This window comes from Ixodes scapularis, unplaced genomic scaffold (assembly GCF_016920785.2).
Source record: "Ixodes scapularis isolate PalLabHiFi unplaced genomic scaffold, ASM1692078v2 PGA_scaffold4__175_contigs__length_147842914, whole genome shotgun sequence".
NCBI classification, from domain to species: domain Eukaryota; kingdom Metazoa; phylum Arthropoda; class Arachnida; order Ixodida; family Ixodidae; genus Ixodes; species Ixodes scapularis.
The window spans coordinates 114375807-114388784 of NW_024609879.1; the positions used below are offsets into that span (position 1 = coordinate 114375807).

At 43.1% G+C, this 12978-nt stretch overlaps 1 protein-coding gene across 1 annotated transcript in view; it reads right to left on the reverse strand.

Moving 5' to 3' along the window:
• Window positions 1-10064, reverse strand: part of LOC8032991 — a 120587-nt gene extending 110523 nt beyond the window's left edge. The window contains exon 1 of the mRNA XM_029967433.4: window positions 9338-10064. Within this exon, the coding sequence (XP_029823293.2) occupies window positions 9338-9548 (211 nt within the window). The 5' untranslated portion in view covers window positions 9549-10064. The remainder of the gene's footprint in view (window positions 1-9337) is intronic.
• Window positions 10065-12978: the final 2914 nt, after the last annotated feature.

The following is a 12978-nucleotide window of genomic DNA, read 5'->3' on the forward strand; positions in this document are numbered from 1 at the left end:
AAATGACGCAGCCCCAAATATTCAAGATTACAAGTATGACGGACTTGTCAGGGATAAACGGAAAGGCGGAGGTGTGGCCATTTACACGAAACAAAGTATATCGTACGAAGTTGTTGACGATTTCTGCAAACTTGATGTAAACATAGAATGCATGACAATTATAATCAAGAACACAGTTATTGCCGTAGTGTACCGCCCACCTTCGGGCAGCATGTTAGCTTTTTTTGAATTCATAGAAGAACTACTACGTTATGTGGGTTCAACCGGTGCCTCACTTATGATACTTGGAGACGTTAACATAAACATAACTTCTCAAGATTCAGACGCGAGAGACTTTAGTGACCTTTTAACCCAATATGCTTGTGTAAATCTGATCACGATACCTACTAGAGTGACTGCTGAAACTGCGACTACGCTTGATATCTGTCTAACTAATTTAGAAGAAAAGGATACTACGTCAGGTGTCTTCACTGAGAATATTAGTGACCATCTGCCTATTTATTGTTTAAGCTCCGTTTCTAAAAGGAAACAAAACAACACAAACGAGCCATACCTTTTTAGGGAAATAAACTCGGAATCTTTAGAGAAGTTCTATAGTCTCATAGAAAGAGCAGACTGGAATGCCGCATGTTCAGAGGGCAGTGCTGATTTAGCCTACTCTATTTTCTTTAATAAGTTCAAAAAGTGTTATGATGAAGCGTTTCCCCTTAAAACAGCAAACCCCAGGAAAAAAAAACAGAGGAAGCCATGGGTCACTTCTGATATGTATAAACGAATAAGTGATAAGAACAAAACGTATCATGCATTCATTCAGACTCGTGATATAAAACTGCTACATGAATTCAAAAAGAAAACAAACAAGCTGAACTCCGAGTTAAAAAAAGCCAAACGTATGTACTATCAGAGCAAATTCGAGTGTATATATGACGACCAACGTAAGATATGGGAAACAATAAACGACATGTCAAACAGAAAGCAAAAAGACAGCCTTATAGAAGAATTTTTGTTGCAAGATAAGATTGTAACCGGCAAAGAAGCCGCAGATAAGATGAATCAGCATTTTATAAATGTAGGGGCGTACCCACTAGTACAGATAAACAGTGTTGTCGAAAATGTGAATATAGATAGCCTTATGGATTCTATAATGTGGGTCCCGGTATCAACTTCAGAAATTGATGAAATCATAAAAAATCTAAAAAATGATTCGGCGGCCGGTGAAGATGACATTAAGCCCCGACCTATAAAATATGTAGCCTCGATAATAACTCCGGTCCTGTCTAACTTAGCAAATAAAATGTTACAAAGCGGAATTTTTCCAAACAAACTTAAAATTGCCAGAATTCGTCCTGTCTACAAAGGAGGGGGAGTAAACAACATAAACAACTATAGACCAATTTCTATTTTATCTATATTTTCAAAAATTTTCGAAACTACTATAAAGAATAGGTTGGAATGTTTTTTTAATAAGCACAAAGTTATAACGTCTTCACAATATGGATTCCAAAAGCATAAATCTACGGAGCAAGCTCTTCTAGATATCAAAGACAAAATAATTGCGAATATTGAAAGTAAATTATATACTCTCGGGCTTTTCCCGAACCTAAGAAAAGCATTTGACACTGTGCAGCACGAAATATTATTGCGTAAACTAGGTAGGTACGGTATACGTGGAATCGCACAAAAACTAGTAAAAAGTTATTTAACCGATCGATATCAATATGTTACAATTAATAAGATATCCTCCTCCCACTTAAATATACAACATGGTGTTCCCCAGGGATCAATCTTAGGCCCCTTATTATTTTTAATATATATAAATGATCTGACAAAAATATCTGGACCGCAGGAAGTAATCATGTATGCTGATGATTCTAATATATTCTTTAGTGGAAAAACAAAACAAAGTATTGAGCTAGCCGCAAACTCATACCTCTTAAAACTCTCAGAATGGCTTCAAGGAAATAGACTGCAATTAAACTCAAACAAAACAAAATACGTAATTTTTAAACCAGTAAATAAACGGGACGCCGATAGTATAAGTATCAAATTTGAAGGTTTAGAACTGGAGCAAGTACGCGAGCAAAAATTTCTTGGTGTTTGGTTTAGTGAGGAATTGTCATGGAGTACTCATATAAACAAGTTAAAAGCTGACCTGTCCAGAATTATAGGCAATTTGTATAAAATCAGAAATTTTATCCCATGTTGGCTGCTTAAAAATATGTATCACTCATTGGTTCTTTCAAAATTAAGCTACGCAATTTTGGTCTGGGGGACAACAACAGCCTCAAACTATAATAAATTAATGGTCCTCCAAAAAAGAATTTTACGTATGCTCGAGGACTACAAGGGGGATTACAGGAATCTACGTACGGAACCTTTGTTTTTAAAACATCACATGCTTAGGGCAAATCAAATATATTACTTTAAATTGCTTCAATTAATCCACAGGAATAGAACCTACTTAGCGCTAGAAAGTGAACTAACACCAGTGTACGATATTCGACGACCGAAACGTAAAGTACCTATAATACGCACAAATTATGGACGACAAACTTTAGCCTTCCAGACTGCTTCAATTTTGAATCGTGATTTACTCGAACTAAACTTTGATGTATCAATATTAAAATTTAAAAGAGATTGTAAAACAAATTTACTGTGCAGTGCTCTCACATTTTGTTAGGTACTGCTTGTCTTTCTTAAAACTGCAATCATATTTTGTTAGCAATGACCTTACCTTTCTCGTTACTTCGTTTTTTGATAGGTCTTATCACAAGTCTATACAAGTTATTGTATAAGAATGTTATTTGTATTTTGAAATTCTTTCTTTTGTAGCTTCATGTTTTTTTTTTTTTTTGTTTTTTTTCTACTTCAGTTTGTCAATGTATATCTCGTTTAGACTCGTGTAAAACTGTCGTGATCTAGACTTTTGGATCTACCACGTATATATATCTAATACTTATCTGTTTTAGTATGTCTAAACTAAAAAAAACTGTATATTTGACAGTATGAAGATTTGGCTATTGAACTGATATGAATTTAATGAATCTGTACTTAATATGTATGATGTATTATATATGTACTATGTATTATATGTGTATGGTGTATTATATCTGTATGGTGTATTGCATATGGATGTTGTTGCTCGCCGCATGCCAAGAGGGGGTTAAGGCCTCGTCAGGCACTTTGTGCCTTTAGCCTTAAACCCCCTCTGCGGAACATGTATCCGCAGACACAAATAAAGAAAAAAAAAAAAAAAAAAGTACCGAAAAGGGGGCGCCTACGAGAAAATCGGGGAATTGCAGAAACTCTGAGCGTAGGTTATGTACAGTGGCCCTATACTCGTATTCACTTCGAGAATACTTATGGACTAACTCATATCTTTGACGTCACGCCGCTGTGGTGGCGCTGCTGTCGGCACTGCGCATGCGCAGAAGATGCTTCGAATCTGAATTTTTTGCGCACGCGCAGAGCCGGCCACACCCGGTGTGGACAAACGCGGGCTTGTTTATAAATAGGGTTCTGCGTCTCGGTATAAATACCGATAAACCCCGAAAATTAAGCCCCGAGACAAAAGTAAAATCTGGGGTTTTTTTACGTGCCAAACCAACGACGGGCATCTGGCACGCCCCAGCGGAAGACTGATGATTAATTTCGACCACCTGGGGTTCTTTTGACGAGCAACCGAAAGCTCGGTTACCACGGCGCCTTCTCCACAATAAGCCTCCGTCAGATTGCGGGCAACTCGGCCGGGATTCGAACCCCCGAGACGGTTTTATGCAGATCGGTGAAAACCGAAAAACCCCGAATTCGAGCTGTCCCTGACTAAAAATAATTTAAAAAAATGCGCGGGGAAAAAAAATAATTGTGTTTACAGTTTCATTTTATTTTAACCCTAAATGGAACCACCACTGAACTGTCCGTGAGGCTGTTCCATTATTCGCAAACACACCGCCTATCCCATTTCCATTTTTTTTTTTACGGCACAAATTATGTATTTATGTATATCAATCATAGCCGATGTGCTCTGACGGTTGGGTAACCCATTCTCGCGTCTCATTTCCTGAAACATAAGCCCCGATAAACGCAGACTTTTTTTATCCCCGAACTTTACGCCGAAAATCATCGAATCTGCGGAAAAAAAAATAATCCCCCCCTCCCCCCTCCCCAAACAAAAACACCCCCGATTTCGAAGAAAAATAAACCCCGAAAACACGGACCCTATGTCCAAAACCAAAACAGTGTGTCAGTCGACAGTAAAGAGACTGCGGCTCCTCACTGGACGTTGGCGGTTTCCCCTTTCACGTGTTGAATTAAGATAAACGTATAGATGCATTTTAGATTATATCCATGTCATTTTATCTAGACGTATACACGTTTCAAGCCCCAAAGACATCGTCTCTTCCATCAACAACCAAATCTTGTTAAGAACTATTTCGCGTAGCGCACGAACAATGCGCAAAACTGTCTTTTAGCTTGGTGTGACAACGAGCACTGAAGAGCGCGCATCGGCAACTCACTTTCGCGGAGCGGGGTTTATACACCCTATACTTAAAATACACTCGAGATGATTGCACACTCAAAAGACACCGTTGCGAAAGAGAAAAAAGATACCTGCACAGTATCGCTCTTCTATAATAATCATGCAGTCCATACACTCCGGTGTCGAATCTCGAAGGCGGCGGCCTCAGCCAATACCACATGGAAGACAAGGCCTGCGCATTACGTCATCGTTAGTGGTCCCAAGCAACAGACTCTCCGTCTCTGCGACGCAGCGTTCTAGCGTCGCACTCGCTGTGTGACGCTGCGAGACGCGTCGGCTGCGACGCGGACGCGAGCTATGCGAAACGCAAGTTCGTCTGCTTCTTTCGCTGGAGGTGTGCCATGACGTCAGAACTACGCCGAGCTCACTGATTGGCTGATTGAAAGAAAAAAAGAGTGGCCGGTAGACCTCAAGGCATCTGGCATTGAGGTCTACTACTCACTATCCTTTCAGTCAAAGCCAATCAGAGCTCGCCGTAGTTCTGACGTCACGGCACATCTCCTGCGAAAGGAGCAGACAAACTGGCGAGCCGCATAGGTGGCGCTGCGTAGCTCCACTAGTGCACTTTGCACTGCGGAGTGCACTGCGGAGTGAATATAGATTTCACATTTAAATATTCTAAGCTTAAATGGTAAAACAAAATGGCTAGGTGGCGTAAGCTACCGCCCGATCCAAAGGGCTCAGCCGTATTCATCCATCCATCCATCCATCCAGTGATGACGTTTGGGGCGGGGAGAAATGGCGCCGGCCTCGTCTTCTAGGTGGCATTGCCTTAGCCCGTCAAGGAGAGAGAGGAGGAGGAGGAACACTCGAAACTACTTAACTATCAGTCGAGCATTTATTTACGAGCAACTATCAGGTCCATTCATCTTCGGTCGCCCAAATAATGGGGCAACGCCCGTGCGTTGCGTCCCGCCTCCCTAATGCATTCACATCTCCAGACTTAACCCCCTCGAGTGTTTTGGCGGCTTGGAGACGCAAAGGGGGATAAAATACTCGGGACCAAAAAATAAACTCTGCAGGCTGTTCTTTAAAAGAGACCAAAAAGTCACGGAGCAAGTTTCCTCGTGGTCAGCCAACAGACTTCTTTTCAGATGTGCGCGCCATCTATCTGCTGCGCCACTTATAAGAGTCCTCCATCGTTTGGGCACGTCCTCTGAGCATGTATCGGACACGAGAGCTGCGTTAGCGTTCGGCGAGAACCGGGGTTCAATCAGACGCTTCGTGCCCAATAGGTGGATGGACGCTAACGGCTGTATCCTTTATAACGGGCGGTAGCTTGCTCCACCTAGCCTAGGAACTAAAAACCAAAAGTATGTTTCCACCCTTCAACCTTCTAAGCATATTTGCTTCCCCTCTGCAATTTCGCAACTACCACAAGGAGGTGTGGGATATCACCAGGATGGCCAAGAAATGGCGACCACCAATGTTGCTCGATGGAGTTTTGAAAAGGGTAAATTAATGAGAGGTAAGTTAAGAAACTTATCCCCCCCCCCCCCCCCCCCCCCCCCCAATTCCCATCTCCAGTTTTTTTCTTTTTTTTTTATGATACAATTTTCGAAAAAATGAGAGATCTTGAAACGCATGGAGACAAAGGTCTCGACGACAAGGCAGGAAACAGTGTCAGCATGTGCTAAGCACGTAATTGTATTTCGTTTAATGCGTACCATTTATCGGGCCGGCTGGGGATTTTGTGTTCAGTTCACGTGCCGCCGTGACGTCACGCGACATCAGTGTCACCTGACGCTGTGACGGCTTTTGTGTGTTTACAAAACCCTCGCAATGTGACCCTCGATCGCTTCCATACTGCGCCCGCAAAAGGTCGCACTTAGAACGCCTTTAAAAACTGCCCCCCCCCCCCCCCCAAAAAAAAAACAGCCTTTTTTTTACAAAGCATAATTTGTTTGGAATTTGTACAGTTGTATCAACCTTCAAAAACTAGAAGCAAAATTTGCATGAAAAAAAAAAAAATGAGTAAAAAAATGTACAGTATTAAAGTGAGGTGGAAAGAGCGATAAAAATGACAGAAATTATACTTGGCGATAGTTTTAAGTGTGCAGAGAGTCGTAAATCCAATCAACATGGAAAAGCGAAATACGACCACAGAATAGAAAAACATACTGGCGATCTGCAGGAAGACAAAATTGCAACGAAGGTCCTTGGAATAAAAACACCTAAGCAAGAATGCACGTAAATAGAATTTTGATGTGCGAATACCGAGGAATGGAAGCTCCAAAGTTTGAAGAGCGACAACACATTCCAGGAAATCATCAGTTCGTGAAGTTAGGTAAACTTATTTCGGTTCGAGCTTCGATGCCGGACACGCGTGATGTTAGCGCGTTGGCCGTAAAGGCTGGAGGAGCACATGATCCGAAAAACCACCGAATATACACTGCGGAAACTGCAAAAGAAATTAGGTGCGAAAAATCGGAAAATATTCGAGGAATCTAGAGCGTTAAATATTTATCTGTATCTATTTTTCTTCTTTTTTTTTTCGGACGGAGTTTTTGGTTTTTGGACGGCTCGGCGCGAGAAAAGTAAAACATCGCAATTTCCCGCAAAAAAAAAACAAAAAAAACATGTGTTTTTTTGTTTGTTTGTTTGTTTTGAAAATTGAGTACAATGGTTATCAAGTCCGATTTCCGTCCGAATCACGGTTCACTTTTTCGCATCATGTGTTTTAGCCTTAATTCTAATTAAACAAAAATAATAACAGACGTTTTATGGCAAGCTGAGACTACATCTTGAAGGGGAGGACCTCGATCATTCATTTGCCCCTCAGGTTCCACACCCATCCTGCCGTACAAGCAAACCGTAATTTTCTTTTTGATATATCTACTACGGTGATCTGCTTCGGACGGCCGCTAAAAACGAAAACTAAAATAAAACGAAGAGTTTAAATCTTAACAGGGTATGGTTTCGACAAAGACATATACCTAGCTGGAGTTAAAATTTCACCATATCGCATGGTTTTCAATTTGAATCGATATCGTATTTTTGCCACCATCGGGCGGTTATCGCTTTCAACAGATTGCGTATTTTCAACACGAATAACCATTTGTCTCTATTTCTTTTTTTTGAACGGATAAATTTGTGTTTAACATTTGAAGATATATATAAAAAAAGCAAAAAAAAAAAAAAAAAAAAAAAAAAAGCTGACCCAGGTATTTAGGAATTATTAACTCCCCTACCCGGTGACTGGACAAAAGCTAGTCCATTCTTCGGCGAATCCGGACAAAAGCTCACCACTTTTTTTTTTTCTTCATCCGGTAAGTTTTTGTTTGGCATTCCCCTACAACCCAAAGGGACTGAAATCCTAGGATGTTACCGTGCAGTCAGATTTGCACGATACTCCCATCCCAAGCAAGCAATTTACTCGTAATCGATCACCTTACGGAGTAATTTTGTTCTCGTTCGATTACTTTTGATCAGGAAGTAATCACAAAGGTAATCTGATTACCTTCGAAAGTATTAAAATTGCTCGCAATCGTTACTATATACTTGTGACCGTCACAACCAAGGCTAGCAAGGAATCCTGGAACCAAATCTCCAACGGGAAGATGGTTTTAATGGATGGTACGAATTAAAGGCCCGTTTTGAAACCAGAGGGGGAAAATCGGTCGATTTGAAAATCTGAAATAATCGGAAAAGTAACGGTTTCGTGTTCGAGTAACGGCCAGTTAATTATTTTTCTTCTCGAATAATTGAGTAACCTCATTGAATATTTTTTTTTTTTTTTTAACCAAGATGAATTGTAATTGTAACCGATTAGCTTTTTTTAGTCACGTATGCAAGACTGCGCGTGCACTCAATCGAAGAGCTTAGGTTTCGAGGCAGAGTAGCATCAAGGCAGAGTAGCATCAAAATAAAAAAAAAAAAAAAGATATTTTTTTTTAATTGTTAGCCGGCATTAATACGAACTCCTAACTGGCAAAATACCTAAAAGAAAAGGCTAAATCGAAGTTGCTCAATATCTTCTTGCGACATAAGACTCGTACGGTGAAGTCATCAAACATTTACGTATCGATCTGGACAATGGCGAGCCGACGGTCGATTACACAAAGTCAACCGAAATTAAAAAAAAAGAAGAAAAAGAAAAGGCAAAAATATTTAAGCCTTGACCGGCGACAGATGTTTCGAATGTCCTCTAGAAATTCATTGACGTGAATTTCAGTGTATTGTATGCCCTTGTTGTCTGTGACAGACGTACCTTATCTCTCGCTCTATGTGGTCTGTAGATTAATTGTATTTCAATTAATAGTTTACTCTTTGTTATTGTTATTATCACAACATATACATGTACGCTTTTTTCATTTGTCTTATATTTTTATCCAGTGTAACCTCATAGTGCCATTGAGTGGTCCCAGTATAAAGACCACAAGGCCGTTTATCGGCATCGAATAAAATAAATTATTGGCAACTGATTATGATTATCATTATTATTATTAATTGAGGTATATTACAATTTTCGGCGATTATAGGGCTATTTTCTTATAGAGCTCGACATTTACGTCTAACCAGAGAAATGAAGACCTGATTTCACTGAATCGGTATATGATCCTGTATGTTTCTTATGGTTTAATCTATTTCACTCTTTAGAGCATTCCAACTACCGTAGTTATAGTGTCTTACAGTAACGACGTGGAGGCGAAAACAAGTCCGACAACGTAAATAACAGTACAAACAAAAAGAAGCGGGTCTTTTGGCCGGCCGCATCTATTTATGCGCATCCACGCATAATATAAGCTAAAAAACAAACAAAAATAAACGATGTATTAAAACCACAGGTCAACCTACCTTTGCCCTGACGACGCAGCAAGTACCAGGCCGCCGCAAGTCCAAGGCCGATGAGAACCGCAGTTACCACCGCGGTAGCGACCACGATACCGGCTACACCTCCGGCAGAGTAGCAGTGGTCCGCCTCCGCAGCGTGGCACGACGGTACCACTACCAGGAGTACCACCAGAAGCACCCAAAGCACGGCACCTCTACGCACAAGACGGCACATCTTGACTTAGCGCATATCCCGAGTCACACTGGCTGATGTCCAAGGCTCGAAGCGCGCGGCCCAGGAACACGAGAAGGCCCCGATTAGCTGACCGCCCCACAAGCACAGGTGTCAGCCGTTAGACTCGGAAGCAATCCCCACGAAGAAGAAGAACCGCTGACAATCGAACCTGATCCGATTTCTTTTTCCTAGCACAGGGCAGCACAAACAGAGCTAGTTCGGCGTATCCAGTGGAAGATGCAAGCAGCACTCCGCGCACCGACAGAGGAGTAGTAATCCGTTGCCGGTACACGCAAAGTTTTCGAGACGAAGCGAAGAAGCCACCAAGTTGCGTTGTTGCGGATGAGTCTTGTTCGGTATTTTGCTAAGTTTCTCTTACTCGAGCGCTTCGGTTACAAAAGTCCATGTCGCGCGTTTCTGCGTCGATGTTTCCAACGCGCCCGACGCGCCGCGTCCGCGAAAGCTTCTGTTTTGGATACGGCGCGGCGCTTGTTGTGAAGGCTTTTGCGACGACACAACTCGCACGCCGCTCGCTTGGTTACGCGCGTCTCCCGCTGTACGCGATGGCGGCGCTATAATCGCTCCCGCTTTTTTGTTGTGGCTGCGTATGGGAGATTTGCTGTCTTCGCTTGCCACCAATCGTTGCGGCGGCGCTGCGATCGCTTCTTGCGCTTCTTTTTTTTTATTACGCCGTCTGCCCGCCAGGGGAGTTGTGTGTGTGTGTGTGTGTGTGTGTGTGCGTGCGTGCGTGCGTGTGTGTGTGTGTGTGTGTGTGTGTGCGTGCGTGCGTGTGTGTGTGTGTGTGTGTGTGTGTGTGCGCTTGGTTGAGAGAGCCTAGATTGGAGAGAGGGTCCATCTCTCCAATCTAGCCTCCTGCCAACGTTGCCTTCCTGCGGAGATTGGTCGTGAGTGCGCATGCGTTGCAGTATTGTGTGGCAAGGAGGAAAGCAGGCGGAGACCTTTGGAGCAGACGATCAACGCTTTCGGCACCTCCTTGCAGCTCGTATTGCAAATGCGGCCCATAAATCACGTGATCATGATCGAAGGGTCGGAAACTCTCTTTATTACAGGCTCTCTAATGCTTGCTCGCGCGAGCGCTGAAAAAAAAAAAAAAGAGAGAGAGAGAAACAGAACATAAAGAAGCGAAAGATACAGGTGAGGCGGATAACATGAAAATAAAAGAACCCCAAAGTTGGGGGCAAGGTGTTTCTTTTTTTCTTTTTCTTTCTTCTGCTACGCGTAGCTCACGGGCAAGAGGAAAAACGTCGGCTGCATTCCAGTTGTCCCGGCCGCCGGGTATGAGATTGGAACTTGCAAGTGGCCTTCGTCTTCTCGGGCATGGCCCAGAGGGGTGCTGGGGCCCCCTACCTTTTGGCTCCTTTTTTTAAAACTATTTATTAATTTATTTTGTCATTTATTTATTTGCGTGCCTGTGGGAACGGCGCCCTTGCCTAGATTTTCGGTTTGTTTGGTCGGTTTGGGTGACGTTGTGCTACTATCGGTGGTTTGGCGAGCACCTAGATTCTGTGGCGCCCGTTGATAAGGGCGCAATCGTGGTGTAGAGATTGTCGGGGATGAGGGGAGGGGGAAGGGTGTTTTGTTTGCATTTCTTGCGCAGTGCACGTTTAAAAGAAAAGGAGAAGAAATCCGCAGTAAAACGTTTGTGGTGTGCCCCGTTTTATCTGTACCCCATGACCGGCGTTCCGGCATAGATCTTCCTCCTCGCCCCCTCCCTCTCCCAAACACTTGCGATCCCCTGCCATGAAACAGCGTTTGATCGCGATTTTATTTTGTTTGTGCTTATTTTCGTATGCTTCCTAAGGCTTAACTTTACAGCTAGAGAGAGAACTTCCACGCGCAGCAGACAGGATTCAGAAAACGTGCACGAAACACTCCAAAAATGTTTAGTTCTTAATCCGTACTTCACGCGTATGCATTTAGAACTTTGTTGGCTCTTCAGAAGAGTTAAAATATTTCCCAAAAACTGGCAAAAAAAGAAAAGGAGCTATATTTCTGGGATAGTTCAAGATTTTGGCAGAGCTGTAGCTCTCAAGTTTGGGAAGCGCCTCTGGCATGCCCTGGCGAACAGCATCGAATATTTCTCCGGCGCGTCTCGGTTGCGCATCATTTCGCTTCTTCGCGTTCTCGCAGACGCTAACCTGGCAAAAATGTATTGGTGGTAAAACTTTTTTTAAACAAATGAAACTTGTGGAAAAGAAGAAGGAACAGGTACAAGAAAGTTAAATAAATCACTCTTATCACCTTGATGGGACAGCGCGAGCTGCATATTTTTTGTTTATTTAAACTTTTTTAGTCTCTTTTTTTTTTCAGACGCTCTCTTACCGCGCTTGAACAGACGCTGGCGCACGCTTGTAAACGATCGTCGCTCGTGCATGATCGAACGCTGCAGTGGTGCTTTATGCTCGATGCAGCCATTACATGGGCGGGTCCAACGTTACTAGAACACTCAGTTAGGGCACTCAGCCTTGAAACCTGGGCCACTGGCGTCCGCCGAGACCGAGCTAAACACGATAACGGCGCCAGCCTTTAGCAAACTGCTAGAGTCACTGAATGTTCCCAGATCCGTGTATACAGAGAGTTTGGTCAATGGCGTGCTCTCTTGGCCAACCAGAAGCCTAAAAGAATCCCCTAGCGGTGGTAGCGAGAAACTCTTTTGGTCCAAGGTATATGTTGGTATATGGTTTTAATAAGCACGTAAGAGTGAAGTGTAGAAACCTTGGTTGAAAATAGGATGCACGTGATGTTTCGATCATGATCGTGCAGAAAGATGTAAGAAACGAACGCGCCGCTCAGCTCTGTTTTGTTTGGATGGAGTGGGACCGCCTGGACGGCAGATTCCCGGCCCTCGGCGTTTGGCGTACGGATTATGTCGATCGTTTCGCTAGTCACACTCTTCCATCATGATTTTGGATGACCATGATTGAAACATCACGTGCACCATATTTTCAGTCACCGAGAGTTACTCCGACGCACTTATCAGGTTTGTTTCTCGCGACCACCGCCAGGGTATTATTTCCGGCTTTTGGTTGGCCACATTCGAATTGGTGAAGACGCCCTGGAACATGCCCAGCTCGCTTTCGGCCAACGGCACCTCCTCATTCGTCTCATATACTTCACAACGAATGGCCAAACTCTCTACATATACGGCTCTGAATGTTACCAGACTATACCGAAACCAAGGAGATTAGAAGGGCAGGAGGGGGCATGACGCCGGCCGAGTAGCCTTCACAAGCCAAGCTCTTTTGACGCCTCGCCTCTTTCTCATTTTCCTCCTTAACCTCTTCACTCATCGGCCCAGCACGTGACCTACAGGACGGAGCTGCTTGCTTCATGTCTAGCCTTCGATCTGATAAAGCTAGAGCCACTAAATGAGCTGCGGTTAGAGTATCGGAACTCTGTTCCCCGACAT